General features: G+C 38.6%; 2 protein-coding genes across 3 annotated transcripts in view; both read left to right on the top strand.

The window, feature by feature from the left end:
• Window positions 1-1798: 1798 nt before the first annotated feature.
• telo2 (TEL2, telomere maintenance 2, homolog) lies at window positions 1799-12351 on the top strand. 2 transcript variants are annotated; one of them, XR_013820148.1, is made up of 21 exons: window positions 1799-1908; window positions 2145-2481; window positions 2668-2948; window positions 4195-4263; window positions 4392-4539; window positions 4624-4726; window positions 5486-5554; window positions 5649-5790; window positions 5916-6052; window positions 6822-6919; window positions 7189-7275; window positions 7380-7468; window positions 7958-8049; window positions 8136-8252; window positions 8333-8404; window positions 10184-10348; window positions 10430-10518; window positions 10608-10760; window positions 11033-11736; window positions 11814-11929; window positions 12003-12351. XR_013820148.1 is itself a non-coding variant. In XM_079862836.1 (21 exons), the coding sequence occupies exons 2-21, from the start codon at window positions 2183-2185 to the stop codon at window positions 12113-12115; spliced, it is 2451 nt and encodes an 816-aa protein (XP_079718962.1). In that variant the 5' UTR covers window positions 1801-1908; window positions 2145-2182; the 3' UTR covers window positions 12116-12351. The 2 variants fall into 2 exon arrangements, 1 of the variants encoding a protein (XP_079718962.1); XM_079862836.1 differs by having other exon boundaries at window positions 1801-1908; window positions 10608-10707; window positions 11672-11736.
• Window positions 12352-13500: 1149 nt separating this feature from the next.
• The window catches only part of ift140 (intraflagellar transport 140 homolog (Chlamydomonas)), a 33326-nt gene continuing 30752 nt past the window's right edge, over window positions 13501-16074 (top strand). Inside the window, exons 1-4 of the mRNA XM_079862835.1 lie at window positions 13501-13653; window positions 14232-14389; window positions 15508-15732; window positions 15814-15935. Coding sequence (XP_079718961.1) covers window positions 14243-14389; window positions 15508-15732; window positions 15814-15935 — 494 coding nt within the window. The 5' untranslated portion in view covers window positions 13501-13653; window positions 14232-14242. The remainder of the gene's footprint in view (window positions 13654-14231; window positions 14390-15507; window positions 15733-15813; window positions 15936-16074) is intronic.

Below are 16074 nucleotides of genomic sequence, written 5' to 3'. Positions count from 1 at the left end.
AAATTAAAATTAGCACTTGAACAGTTGTTTACTTTCATAAAAATCACATGGGTTCTGTTTTATTCAGTCCTATTATATATGACTGCTGATGCCCATCATAGAATGCACATGTATGCATATACACACACATTTTATATACTTTATTTGGTTCCACATTACAAGTCAAATTTCATTAGGAATCAAATTTTTTAAATAATCCAACAGATTAAAACAAATCAGCACATTGTTATGGATTAAACCGTTCTAAGGGTACAGGAAGCATCGCCATTTCCAAACAAACATGCTTCCTATAGTTGCTGAGATTGAACAGTACTTTGCCAACTGTTTGGCCCTTGTTTTGGAAATCCCCCCAATGTAAAGTCCACGGATCGCCAGCCTGTGTACATGACCTAGACTGCCAAACACCAGCACAATAAGCCGGCATTTGTACCCAAGGTTCTCAATGATCGATATCAATGACTGATATTTTAGAATCTCAACAGTAAGAGTCCTCCATAAACAAGTCAAATGCACATGACACCTCAGATAGTGTAACTTTTTTCCATTCTGAGAGATGTTAACGATATCGGGTGTATTAGCAATTCCTAAAAAAGTGTTTGCACAGTAGTGTTTAAAAATTTGCTCATCACCCACACAGGGAACCTGAGCAGCAAAGAGGTCCACAAGTCTATCATGTCTGGCAATATACAGTCCTTTAAGTGATGAACTGTTCATGATGTGGGCTACTGACTCCAGGTGTTGAGGGGGGACATGCAACATGCAGAGGGGTGAATGGGTGGAGGGAAACCACACTGATAAGTTGTATTTTGTAGGAAGAACCTGCAGACGTGCTTTTACGCAGAAGGTTAGGATCTCTTCACTGATGGTGGGACTGCTGTAGATTGTGTGTGATACAGAGTGGTCCGCGCAGGGCAGTTTTGCCAACTTTCCCTGGAGTTTCAGACTGGACCAGTGCTCCATATTTTGGGCTCTTTGAATAGACAAGTGAGTCTGCCTTGATGTTCTAGGCTGGAGCAGGAGAACAGTGTTGTTATGGTGCAGTCTGGCTTCCACGATGACAGATGAGTCCTCTACGACTGCATCAGAGACCTCTACAGGTCGACAGTGAGAGGTCCACTTCAGGTCAGTGCCTGTCCTCCAGCATAATTCGTTTAACTTCGTCACACACACACACACAAACACACACATATATATCATACATGCAAGTTGTGGTCAAAAGTTTACATACACCTTGCAGAATCTATAAAATGTTAATTATTTTAACAATGTAAGAGGGATCATAAAAACATAGGCTACGTGTTATTTTTTATTTAGTACAGTCCTGAAGATATTTTACATAAATGATGTTTACATGTAGACCACAAGACATCTTTTAAACTATCTTATTCGGGACAGTACTAAATAAAAAATAACATGCAGTTTTTATGATTCCTCTTATTTTGTAGAAATGAAAAAGGGATTATTTTGAAGTGCTGTTCAGTTTTTGGGAGATCAAATATGTTTTTATAAGGATTGATTTACTTATTGTTGTTAAACTTTGCAAATGCATTTATAGCACATTTAAAACAACAGCCGTTGAACGAAGTGCTTTCCAGCAAATAAGTTAAACAATATAACATAAACGATTTATTCTTTTATTAACAATGAATTGGCATGCAACATTTATTTCAAAAAGATTTATAGTCCATTTCGTGATGTGGTTTAAAGAAGGTTAACATGCCCTGTTGCACCATCTAGTGAACTATTATGGAATAAATGGTTTCCGATAGGAACCTTTGTTCTGGCTATCTGCATCTACACGGACACATACTAGAGCGCAATCACATGGGTTTGTCAACACGACTGATGCTGCGAGTTATTTCATATTTTGCTATATCTGAATGACTTTAAACCTTCGACAAACTGAAGGCAAGAGGAGCTTTAACTATATAATTTATATTACATTTCGCTATTCATAAAGGGTGAATTTGGTTATTCTATATGAGGATTGTAGTTCTGCAGCTGATTCTTAACTTAATGTAAATCAATGGTTTCATCTTATTTGTTAATTTAAATGATTATTTGACATAGAGGTTAGAATGATCAGGATATGAGTCCACCTGCCAAATGCACACAGTGACATTTTGTATATTATGTTGTCAAAGTGATGCTGCATTAAACTGGACCTCGGTTCCGTGACGTCATGGGGTCCGAGGTGCGACTGCAGGTGTGCTCGTGTTTGAGGACTCTCTCCAGCTCACGAGACTCCGGGGAGATCGTGCACGCGCTGCGCACACTCACGCACTACCTGGAGGACGACGAGTTCACGCGCCTACACTACACTCGCGCGCTTCAGGTGCTGGTGAGCGCGCAGAGCTCGCACTGGTTCAACAGATCACGTGATGATGATGAGGAGATCAAGAAGCTCTGGGATGAGATGTTCCTCAGGGGTCCACCGGACCAAACACTCCTGCTTCTGCTGGACACCATCAGCTCCACAGGGTGTGTGTGAGAGACATCAGTATCTATCTATCTATCTATCTGTCTATCATTTGTCTGTCCTATTGGTCTACCCATCTATCCATCTGTCTAAGATATTCTTTATTATTTATTAATTAGTCATACATTTGCCTTTGATGGACAGGTGTAAATGATATACTCATGATGTGTTCTGTCTCGTACACACAGTGAGAGTGCGGGTCTGGAGCGATGTGTGTCTGTACTGGAGAAGTTCCTCTCTGCTGGTCGTCTCCAGGTGTTGCTGTGGTCCAGATGTGAGGGAGGTGGTTCCTATGCAGACACTCCTCAGCTGAGAGAGATCATCATTGGCCACCTTGCAGCTTTACCCTCCATCACCTCCAACCATCTGCACACAAACACACCTGACGCCTTCCTGCCACAGCAGTACTACCCACTGCTGGCCGCCAGCATACTGGACACACTGGAGAAGACATGCCACGCTCTCAGAGGTATCACATGTTCAGGGCGGAGATACTTCTAAAGAAAAGAAGGAACACATATTTTAATGCGTCATTGCGACCACTGCATATTTTAATGCGACCACTGCATATTTTAATGCGTCATTGCGACCACTGCATATTTTAATGCGTCATTGCGACCACTGCATATTTTAATGCGACCACTGAATATTTTAATGCGTCATTGTGACCACTGCATATTTTAATGCGTCATTGCAACCACTGCATATTTTAATGCGTCATTGCAACCACTGCATATTTTAATGCGACCACTGCATATTTTAATGCGTCATTGCAACCACTGCATATTTTAATGCGACCACTGCATATTTTAATGCATCATTGCGACCACTGCATATTTTAATGCGTCATTGCAACCACTGCATATTTTAATGCGTCATTGCAACCACTGCATATTTTAATGCGTCATTGCAACCACTGCATATTTTAATGCGACCACTGCATATTTTAATGCGTCATTGCAACCACTGCATATTTTAATGCGACCACTGCATATTTTAATGCATCATTGCGACCACTGCATATTTTAATGCGTCATTGCGACCACTGCATATTTTAATGCGTCATTGCAACCACTGCATATTTTAATGCGTCATTGCGACCACTGCATATTTAATGCGTCATTGCAACCACTGCATATTTTAATGCATCATTGCAACCACTGCATATTTTAATGCGTCATTGCAACCACTGCATATTTTAATGCATCATTGCGACCACTGCATATTTTAATGCGTCATTGCGACCACTGCATATTTTTGCGTCATTGCAACCACTGCATATTTTAATGCGTCATTGCGACCACTGCATATTTTAATGCGTCATTGCGACCACTGCATATTTTAATGCATCATTGCAACCACTGCATATTTTAATGCGTCATTGCGACCACTGCATATTTTAATGCGTCATTGCAACCACTGCATATTTTAATGCATCATTGCAACCACTGCATATTTTAATGCGTCATTGCGACCACTGCATATTTTAATGCATCATTGCGACCACTGCATATTTTAATGCATCATTGCGACCACTGCATATTTTAATGCGACCACTGCATATTTAATGCGTCATTGCAACCACTGCATATTTGAACACATCATTGCGACCACTGCATATTTTAACGAGTCATTGCGACCACTGCATATATGAATGCATATTTGTTGTCTATCCGTCTTATTTTGCCTCACTCGTGTGTATCTCTCTGGTATAGCGGGACGGGACTGCTCTCTCGAGTTTGTTGCTCAGGTGTTGGGAAAAGTGTGTATTCAAGGATACAGCTGTAAGTTTATTTTTTTTAACTTTTGTAGGTTAGCTGCACTGATTGTGGTGAAACTAATTAATTTATTTTCATATTTCCACTGAATTATATGTCAACCTGCATTAGTTTCTGTGTGCATGTTTTTGTAGCTCAGGTATTTGAAATACTGGCCCCCCGGCTCTCGTCTCTGACCCGCGTGGACCCGCTGTGGCAGCGTGTGACGCAGAGACTCCTGGAGAACATTCCGGAGAGGTGCACGGAGTGTGTCATCACAGGACTCATACGCTGCCTCAGCGGGTAAGAGAGTGTGCTTGATTCCAGAGAGCAGAATGTAGTAGTTGTTCGTTTGTTAGTCGACTCTAACTCATATGTGTGTTTCAGGGCCACTGCTGCATCTAGGCTGATGGGAAACCTGGTGGTGACCAATAAGAAAGCTCAGTTTGTTCTCACTCATAAACTGTTATTGCAGCAGTACCAGCACCCAGTGAGTGGCAACAGAAAAGATTAAATGTCTCTAACCGCAGAACATATTATTAATAAACAAGAATGCTTCTTTCAAATCTTACAACCTTTACTAAAAAGTAATACTTTAGTTTTTGGGCACCATCATAATAGTAATTTGATCCTATGTAAATACTATGGTATATGATTATGGTATTCAGTACCTTCATATTTACATCAAAGTACCATAGTATTCAGATACCATCATTTCTCAATTTTGAAAGCATAACTTAAGTTTGGGGTCGCTAAGATTTTTTTTATTGTCTCTTCTGCTCACCAAGGCTATATTTCTTTGATCAAAATACAGTAATATTGTGAAATATTATTACAATTCAAAACAACTGTTTTCTATTGTAATATATTTTAAAATATAATTTATTCTTGTGATCAAAGCTGAATTTTCAGCATCATTACTCCAGTCTTCAATGTCACGTGATCCTTCAGAAATCATTCTTCAGTTTCAGATTTTTCTTTGATGAATAGAAAGTTCAAAAGAACAGCATTTATTTTAAATAGAAATATTTTGTAACATTATAAATGTCTTTACGGTCACTTTTGATCAATTTAATGCATCCTTGCTGAATGAAAGCATTCATTTCTTGAAAGGCCACTGACCACAAACGTTTGAACGATAGTGTACATATGCATGAGATTAATAAGATGTTCTTTATTTGCATGACATGGACATTGACATTTCTTATTTTTCCTGTCTCTCTTGTTCTCCCCGTACCCTTGATCTCAGACTCGGTTGGTAAAGTCTGTTCTTGGTTATTTGGCTCTGGATCCCGAGCGCCGGATGCTGCTTAAACAGGTGTGATGATCTACCGTGTTAGTTGTGCTAATCAGTCATTTTTGTATGAAATGCAAAAGAAGTTGCTTAATGAGAAGTGTGTGTGTGTGTGTAGGTCCTTCGGAGTGTGTGTCAGGTGTGGTGTAACAGCAGTGCCGTGAAACACACGTCTGTGGAACAGCAGCTGTACGTCAGTAAAGCTTTACTGCTGTGTGTGGCTTTACTCACCGATTCTGAAATACAAGAACTACGACAAGGTAATGCACAAGTGTTTGTAGATCTCAAATAAAGTTGTATCCAAATTATTTACAAAGATATTTTTCCACTTACCAGACTTTTAACTGCTCCGTCCTAGTGTATTATGAGGTTTTCTGTTCAACAGAGATGCTGCAGTGCATGCTGGGAGGTGTCCAGTGTCGTCTGGATAGCAATATTGTGCGTATTCGTCGGATGGGTATGGCCGTGGGCGAGTGTCTTAGCCATAAAATAGACACACCTGGATCACAATTAAAATTTCAGGTGAGACACTTTTAAACTGTTTGAAATCGCCCCCTATAATCTCATTCACTATTCCCTACATTACTCCACTAATATAGTCCACTTAAAGGAGTGAATGAAAACGAGTGAGTGAATTCGGACACTGAGTGCGCTGGAAGTGCTTCCGCTTTTCCATAGTCTGTTCTTGCTGTTAATAATCATTTGAAACATAGCAAACTGGCAGCTCCAGAAGTAATGAAAAGATTTATCTTGCACTATACCATTGAAACTAGCATATATAAACCAATTTAATAAGCAATTAAACATAATTAACCTGTTTGGCAGTAGACCTGTGGATGGATGTTTCAGCTGCGGCGCCATCTTCTGGTCAGACGAGGGAATTCATTCATTGACTCGCTACTCTCTCAGTGCATTATGGGTATTCTCTAGCCATTGAGCGTACATCAGTTGTGCACTCGTTGTTGAGGTGCATTATGGGATTAAATGAGTGCACTCGATAACATCTACTATGGTTTCGGACACCACTGCAAATGACTGTCCTCTCTAATAGTGTCCTGTTTAAGGGGATACGGGCGATTTCAGACACAGCCAATGAAAAGCTCTTCTGATGATGAATTACTGATCCCTACCAAACCTGAAAGCATCTTGCATATTTGCAGCAAGTTTTAGATGTGCCCATCATTACAACTGTGAACTTGAGATATATTAACGTTTCATTCCCTGTGTGGTTCATAGAGGGAATGAAACGTTTGACTGTTGTAATGCTAATTAAGCTGTTGTTCTGTGCCAGTATGAGCCGGATGAGGAGATCAGAGAGCTGAAGTCATTGATGGAGTCTGCATCTGTTGAGGAGGACAACGAGGAACATCAGCCTGATGCCTCCAGCAGGTTAAAGCACACACCTCACTTTACCATATTTTCTGGTATATTAGTTGAATCTGAAATGTGCTGCAGCTTAAACTCCCCTCACTCTGCAACAAATCTTATTTAACGGTATTCACAAAAGAACAATACAAGTATAAAACAAGCATAAATTATAGTGGCATAAGTTATAATAATAAAATGTGACTTGCATACTGATGCGACTTCTCTGTTTTGCAATTTTGACCAAGTGTAACTTATTTTCTGACATCTGTATGACTTGTAATTTGTTCCAGTCTTCAACCAGAGCCCAAAGTTGAGGGTTCAGCGGGTCGATCAGTGACATCAGAGCCGGGTCGCGGGAGTGATTCTGAACTGGACAGGTACATCTACATCTACACCTACACTACCTTAAAAAACACATGAGAACTGTACCTTTCTCGCTCATAACACTTATCTTGAAACGACATCACTATTCTTTTTTAAGTGATGATGATCTGACTCCATATGACATGTCAGCTGATCAGGAGAAGAAGGAATCATCTCCGCCCCGCTATGTCAGGGACTGTCTGGAAGGTGATCTAAAATCTAAATAATTGTAGAATTTTTTATGTACTTTTATAGTTTTTTATTAATGTTTTAAATTAGATTCAGTTTTCAATTTATTTTTAGTTTAATTTTAAGTAATTTTGTTATGTGCTTTTGTCAATTTTATTATTAAAAAAAAAAAAAAAAAAAAATTACTATAGGTTTATTTATTTATTTATTTATTATTATTATTATTACTACTATTGTTCATCTTATATATATATATATATATATATATATATATATATATGTATGTATGTATGTGTGTGTGTGTGTGTGTGTATGTATGTATGTAACTACATATATGTATATATATGTATGTGTATATATATATGTATATCCACACACACATGCACACACACACACACACACATGATGATAATAACCCTGCAATCAAAGAACTGCTTAGTTGTAATTCACGTTTTGTCTGAGAATATTTTCTGCGGTTATTGTATCGGCCGTATGTTTTATTTGCAGCGTTAATGTCGTCTGATGATGCTGACCGGGTTGAACTCAGTCTGCAAGTGTTGGACTCTCTTCTTAGGAAGAACGTGAAGGCCACACAAGAGGTCAGAGGTCATCACAGCAGACTTTAATGACTGAAACTCTTGTGTATCTCACTACTCACTGGTTTGTCTGTGTGTGTGTGGTATAGGTCAGTGTTCAGTTCAGTAAAGTGCTGCTCCACCTGGAGGACAGGTTCAACACGCCGCGCTTCCACTCGCTGCGGCAGAACGCCATGGTGGCCCTCACTGTTACCGACATTAAACCAGTAAGACATCAGACAGACGAGTACATCAGCTCAGCGCTACATAGATCCAGATGCAAGTGACCTTTTTTTCCTCTCTGTAGGTTGTAGATTATTGGACGACAGAGTTCTACTCTCTCAACTACAACTTGAGACAGAGACTGGACATTCTGGAGGTCAGACTAATGTCAAAATGAATGCACACAGACAACTGACATACTTTCATCCTAAAATGCCATATTTATTCATAATTCATGTTTGCAATGATAGTTAAATGTTAGATTAGGTTAATTTTAATTACTGCTGCTTATATCGAGAGAGCAGCACAATTGTTTCCAACATTGATAATAATCAAAAAAGTTTCTTGAGAAGCAAATCATCATATCAGAATGATTTTTGAAGGATCATGTGAAACTGAGGACTGGAGTAATGATGCTGAAAATTCAGCTTTGATCACAGGAATAAATTACCTTTTACAATATACTACAATAGTTATTTTGAATTGTAATAATATTTAACAATATTTCTGTTTTTAATAATAATAATAATAATAAACTTTATTTTATAGAGCGCCTTTAAAAGCAGCTTCTCAAAGCGCTGTACATAAAACCACAGTCCACCGGAAAATACTACAAGTAAAAATGAATAGAAACAATAACAGCAATTTAAAAATAACTAACAATCACAATTAGACATCAGCATTCAAATGCAAGTTTAAAGAAATGTGTTTTGAGAAGAGCTTTAAAAATGCCAAAAGTCTGTGCTTCCCTAAGTTCAGGGGGGAGAGAGTTCCAAAGTGTAGGAGCATAGACAGAAAAAGCCCTGTCGCCCATAGATTTTAGGTGCGTTTGTGGAACAGTTAACAAATTACACTGTGAGGAGCGCAGTCGGCGACTTGGGGTGTAAGTGGTTAATAAACCAGATAAGTATTGCGGAGCTAAGCCGTGTAATGCCTTGTATGTCAGCATCATGATTTTATAATCAACACGGAACCTGACCGGGAGCCAGTGTAAGGACTTCAGAACTGGAGTAATATGGTCAAATTTCCTAGCTCCCTTCAAGATCCGTGCAGCAGAATTTTGTACATATTGCAGTTTATTAATTGTGGTTTTAGAAACTCCAGTTAAAACTGCATTACAATAATCCAGCCGCGAGACCACAAAAGAATTAATCAGCTTTTCCGCGACAGATAAGTTTAGCATTGGGCGTAGTCTGGCAATATTTCTGAGGTGGAAAAACTATGCCTTCACAGTACTCTGGACAAAGTAATCAAAAGTGAGGCTGGAGTCAAAAATTACACCAAGATTCCGCATCTTACTATGAGTCTCTAAAACAGAGCCATCAACAAACAGGGACAATGGAGCCGCTTTGCGAATTTGATGACGGGAACCTATAAGCATAATCTCAGTTTTCCCGCTGTTCAGGCAAAGAAAATTATTATTCATCCATGCTTTAATCTCAGAAATACAGCCAGAAAGATAACAAGCATCAATGTCTTCACCAGATTTAGAATGGATGTAGATTTGGGTATCGTCAGCATAAAAGTGATAATTAAGGCCAAGCGATCGCAGCAGATGCCCAAGTGGAGATAGATAAATGGTAAAGAGTAGAGGGCCTAGAACTGATCCCTGAGGAACACCAGTAAGCACCGTGCAAGTGTCAGACCTAAAGCCACACATCGAAATAAAATGGGAACGATCAGTAAAATAGGATTTAAACCAGTCTAAAACTGTCCCGGCCACACCAAAAACACTTTCCAGACGTGTAAGTAATAAACCATGATCCACAGTATCGAAGGCAGCTCTAAGGTCAAGAAGAATAAGAAGTGAGGTAGCTCCAGAATCAGAGGCCATCAACAAGTCATTGGTAACTTGAGAGATTTTATTGTAATGGAACAAGATTGTCAACTCTAAATGCAACCTAAACTAACTAAACGAACACCTCTACTCTTCCAGGTCCTTGCTCTCTCTGCCCAGGAACTGTCTGAACCAATCAGGAATAAGCACACTGGAGCTCAGCCAATCACTGCAGTAGCAGCTATAGAGCGATGTGATGACATCACACACTGGCGGCAGATCGTGGAAAAACGGATCCAGAGCAAAACCAGACGAATTAGCAAAGTGAGACAGCCTCAGAAATGTGCTTATTACACATCAACAGCGATTTGATGTCTAATAATGTGTTGTGCTTGTTCTGCTCAGGGTGGGACTCAACCCGTCCAAGCTGTTCCCAACTGTTATGCTCCAGTCGCTGGATTTTTCTTCTTCCCGCTGCTCAGGAACTATGACAGGTCTCTTAGTGGTGACTAACCATGTGACAATGATCTAGAATAGTGCTAAATAAACGAGCATTATCGCAATGATTTCATGTCTCTTATAGGTCGCAGGTGACCTTTGACCTTTTGGGGAGTGATCACCTGGTGCTAGGAAGGTTGCTGCACACACTTGGGCTGCTCATGCACCTGGCCATCAATGCACCTGTAAAAGCATACACAAACACAATATGTATTACACAATATGTGCACACTTAAAGGTCCCATGACATGAAATTTTCACTTTCTGAGGTTTTTTAACATTAATATGAGTTCCCCTAGCCTGTATATGGTCCCCAAGTTTCTAGAAATTTCAATCGGTGTAAATCGAGCTTTTGCTATCTTTCTCTGCCTTTGAGAAAATGGAGGCTCATACGCGCTGATCTTGAATCTCCTCTTTATGACGTCATAAGGAGAAATGTTACCTCCCCTGTCTCTGCTTTGCCCGCCCAGAGAATATTTTCCGCCCATGAGAAAATGCGCTAGGAAGTAGGAACAAGCTACAGGATACAATCTTCCAACATCTCTCCAGTTATCATTTTGGAAATGAATGCAATTATTTAGGAAGATCAAGCACATTGCATTGTGGGATACAGTCTTCCAACATAGTATGCTATGTTAATATTCACTGCACCTTTTGGTAAACGATAGGGTTTTCCATGCATAAAAAAAGATTAGCATGCCGTGCACAGTACACTTACCGAAGAAATATTATGAGCAGTATTATAGAATGCTAATTAAATAAATGAATGTTAGGGCTGTATAATTAATTGAAATAAAACCAAAATGGCAATATGGATTTAGAGTGATTATCAAATTGCAAAGGCTGCAACTTAATGAAATACAGTATATGCACTGCGTCTTTCACAGTGAAGCGTGGCGCTGTGTTTTACACATGATCCGCCCGTGTTTTCAGTGTCTCAGAGTGTAGTGTTTTTATTTAGTAATTGTTTTTTGTACATTCAATCATGAAACTTATTTTAGTAGAGCCCAAAAACAAAATCAAGACTTTGGAAAAGGGCCTAATATGGTCTCTTTAAAATGCAATTTGGATCAAATTTTGATTTTGATTTCATGCAACCCTATTATGAGCGATATATCCTTCATATAATCATTGGCGTCTTTTTGTCAGGTTGCATCTCAAATGGGCAGAGCTCTGCTGGATTTTGTTTGGGTTGTGCGCTTCCACACTGACCAGTAAGTTTGTGTTCCAGTATGCATTATATTATAAGCATATGCATGTCATCTCATGCTCTCTCTTGCTTTAACTGTAGGATGGTGAGGAGGGGTGTTATGTTTGCAGTGTGTGCTGTGTTTCTGAGCATGCCCAGTGAGAACTTACTCACCGAGCTCGGTGACGACCTGATGGAGACCAGAGCCTGGCTAGCAGGTAGAGATGGTTTTTATGACTCTTTATATGTGTGAGTATTTTTATGTTATAATAAATGTGTTACTGTGTACAGATGTGGCAGAGAATGATTGTGACGCAGACTGCAGGAGTTTGGCGGTACAGAGTTTAATACTGTTGGACAAAAACCTCAAATCTCAGCTGCAGATCCCAGATACGGAAACATGACTTGTGTTTCATCTCTCTGCTTCTGATGCCTCAGATATATTATCGCTCGTGGCAAGAATAACAGGGGAATTTGTTCTAGAGATGCTGATAATATCACACACTTGTCTGGAGTTGTGAAGATCTGGAAGATTTTATGATTCTGACCTGATGCATCCATAATTTATGTGACATTGCTCTTTGGATTTCATTTTAACGTTTTAGTGACTGTAAAATAAAGAACTCTTTATGGACATTAATACTTCTGCCCTCAAATCTATTTACATTTTGTGCTGTGCTTTTTAGGGAAAAATTTCCATAATTGCTTTATAAATGGTAAAACAGTGCTCAGATTTCTAGATCAGAAGGTCAGATGTTCTTGCTGAAGCTCAAAATGCTGTTTGAAATATTCTCAAATCATGATTGAACACACGATCATCAGGTTTTGTTCATGTAGCTGAGCTCCAGTGCTGATGGAAAAAGAAAAATAATTAGAAAAGAATGTAAAATTAAGGCATTTTCAATTGTGATCTCATACTTCTGGACCCCGCAGTATGAATGCAATAAGAATATGAAATTAAATCAGATTTTTTTTTTTTTTTTTTTTTTTTTATTCAAACCGGCTAATGTACCTCAAGAAATTAGAGAAGCTTTCTGAGTGCTATTGCTTGCTCTGTCATAATTGTATTTTTTTTTCTGTTTGTGTTTTACTTTTCTGATTGTTATTTATACATGAAATACATTAAAATGGTCAAGTATAAGTAAGTTTAAAAAACAAGCGTACAAAAGAGTAAAATATGAGCAGAAAATGCAAGAGAGCACAAAGTACAGAGTAATAAAACCAAAGGAAAATATACTTTTTAAGAAAGCATGACCAATAACTTTTAATGCGTTTAAAGTTTTTATTCATGCTTGTTATTTCTTGATTCATGCTTATTATATTTTGATCCGTGAGCACGTTGTTTGCTATTCTGATCATTTTGCATTATTTTTTTCAGTTTGTGCAATATATTTTTACATGTGTTTTTAAATTTTTGATTCACACTTATTATTTTTTGATCCGTGGCTGCAATATTTTAGACGGGATATTGATCCCATACATTTAGCTCTGATGTGAAAAGCAACAGTCATACAGCAGGGTCAGCAAATCCGACAACAGCCTAACAAGTTACTGAAATCTGTAACTCTCCACTATTTCACACAGGACGACTTTGTTGTCACTCAAATTCACTCTGGTGATGTCTAATCTCCTGGTTACCCTAATGCCCTCCGAATCCGATTAGATTTGTTCTGACTCCGAATCACATGTGCTGAAACCACAATAACAATTAGCCATTATACCTGCTTCACCTCATTGGTTGAGACGCAACACACGCGTTTAGCCCCACCCCCTCGCGCTTCTTCCTCTTGGCGTTGTCTGGGCAACCGAAAAAGACGCTTCACGGCTAAAGGCGCGTCGTAAACCTCGAAGGGCTAATTTCATTTTTTATTGTCAAAATCATACATATGCTGCGCGAAAAACACACGGTCATAACGGCAGTGCTGAGCGGAAGAGGTCTCAGGTAAATTATTTAAACAGTCGTTATCTGAAGCGTTTTTAAAGCGGCAGGCCTCGGTGTGGATTAGCTAACACAGCTAGCGGTAGATTTACTAACATTAAACACATGTAAACAACATTCTGCATTACATTTCGCCAATGACATTAAAAAAAGCACAAGATATCTCCACAATAGTTTCCCCAGCTGTAGAAATGCATCTTATCTACAACTTTATCAAAGCAGCAAACCGTTAACTTTGAGGAGTCACACCTATGTAACGTTAGAAATACCATGTTTTGCTCATAGTAACATGCTAATATTATGTTTTTGGATACTACCATAAAGAAACCATGTTAAGTACACTACATTACCATTTAAATACGGATGTGTATGGATATGGTAAACACAGTATGTACCAAAATACCATGGTATCATCTGATTCCTTCACTTTACCATAGTACCACCACAGTACTTTTCAATTTAAACCATCTAGAGATGTAGTAGCTGTCATATTTAGGTTCTCAGTTAATATTATCAATAGCAGATGACTGCTGTAAGATGTGCTTTATGATATTAATACAGGCTAATCATTATTTTTGTAGATCTGTAAGTCATGGCTGTGTATTTTGATCACCGTGTGGAGGCCCCTGACAGCAGTGGAGCAGCGGTCCTCATCTCATGGCACTCCAGTGTGTGTGTGCTGGCCGTGGGCTCTGTGAATGCCTCCAGCGGAGGCTGTGTGGATCTTTACCTGCAACAGGTGTGAGATGATCTCTGCACACACACTCGCACTGCTTGTTCATGCATTCTCTGCAATACTCAGACAACTTTATAAACTAAACAATAATGCACGTTTTCAGCAATACAGTAAATACACAGCTGTTTAAAAGTTTTGGTCCTTTAGAGTTTTTTATGTTTTTGAAAGATACTACCATAAAGAAAACATTATGTTACGTACACTACAGAACCATTTAAATACCACTGTGTATGGATATGGTAAACACACAGTATGTATCAAAATACCATACCATGGTAAATGTACTAGATTTATTTGATCAAAAATGTAAAAAATTATTGCAGTTTAAATAACTGTTTTGTGAATATTTTTTAAGATGTAATTTATTCCTGTGATCAAAATAGTTTTTTTTTTTGTGTGTGAAAACTGTGATGTACATGAAAAAGTTTGGGTTATGTTTAAGAAATACAGGAAGGATCCATTAAATTGATGAAAAGTGATAGTAAAGACATTTATAGTGTTACAAAAGATTATTTTTGGAAATAAATGCAGTTTTTTGTACTTTCTATTCATCAAAGAATCCTGAGAAAAATATATCACAGTTTCCATAAAAACATCAAGTAGCACAACAACTGTTTTTAACATTGATAATAAATGTTTCTTGAGCATCAAATCATCATATTAGAATGATTTCTGAAGGATCATGTGACACTGAAGACTGGAGTAATGATGCTGAAAATTTAGCTTTGATCACAGGAATAAATTACACTTTATAATATATTCACATAGAAAACAGTTATTTTAAATTGTAATAATATTTCACATTTCTACTGTATTTACTGTATTTTTGATTAAATAAATGCAGCCTTGGTGAGCATGAGAGACTTCTATCAAAAACATAAAAAAATCTTGAATAATCCAAACTTTTGATTAGTAGTGAATGTATTGTTTTATTATTTCAGACCTAACCTAACTAAATAAATAGTTAACGTAATATTTAGTAGTGAACCAGAGATTGCTCTTTTCGATTTGAATGTTTTATTTTATAATAAAGGTTCAAAATTTTTTTATGAAATAGTATCAGTGATGACGCTGAGTTTTAAAGTGCTCCGTAATCTCTGTGTGTCTGTTTGTGTCATTAGGGAGAGCATGTTGAGCTGTGTCATGTGGAACGGGGATTCAGCCCTTCGTTGTTGCAGTGGCACCCGACTAAACCCCTGCTGGCGGTGGGGTGGGAGACGGGCGAGACCATTCTCCTCTCACACCCCTCCGGAGAACACACACCCCTGCCCAACAACACACACACCGCCTGCATCACAGTGCTGGAGTGGAGCAGTAACGGCAGCAGACTGGTCACGGGGGATCAGGTCACACACATTCACCTCCATTGCATACGTATATTTAAATATATATAATGTAATAAATGCTAAAGTGAGTGTATGTTTCAGGCAGGTGTAATGGCGGTGTGGAGAGTGGATGCCAGAGGGAAACTGCAGGGATCTCCTCTGATTAAACATGACTACAGTAAACCACTGACGTGCTGCATCTTCAGACCTACAGCGCCTGCTGAGTGAGTCTCGTTTAACCACATCAATACCATGAACAGTTTAGTGTCAGTAATGTTCTAGCTGGACTAGAGAGGAAGTTTGACTTGTAATTCAATTAAAGGAACCGTATGTAGGATTGTGGCCAAAACTGGTACTGCAATC

This window comes from Squalius cephalus, assembly GCF_949319135.1.
Source record: "Squalius cephalus genome assembly, chromosome: 25".
NCBI classification, from domain to species: Eukaryota; Metazoa; Chordata; class Actinopteri; order Cypriniformes; family Leuciscidae; genus Squalius; species Squalius cephalus.
The sequence above is the reverse complement of the archived record's forward strand: the minus strand, read 5'-3'. Positions and strand labels throughout refer to the sequence as shown.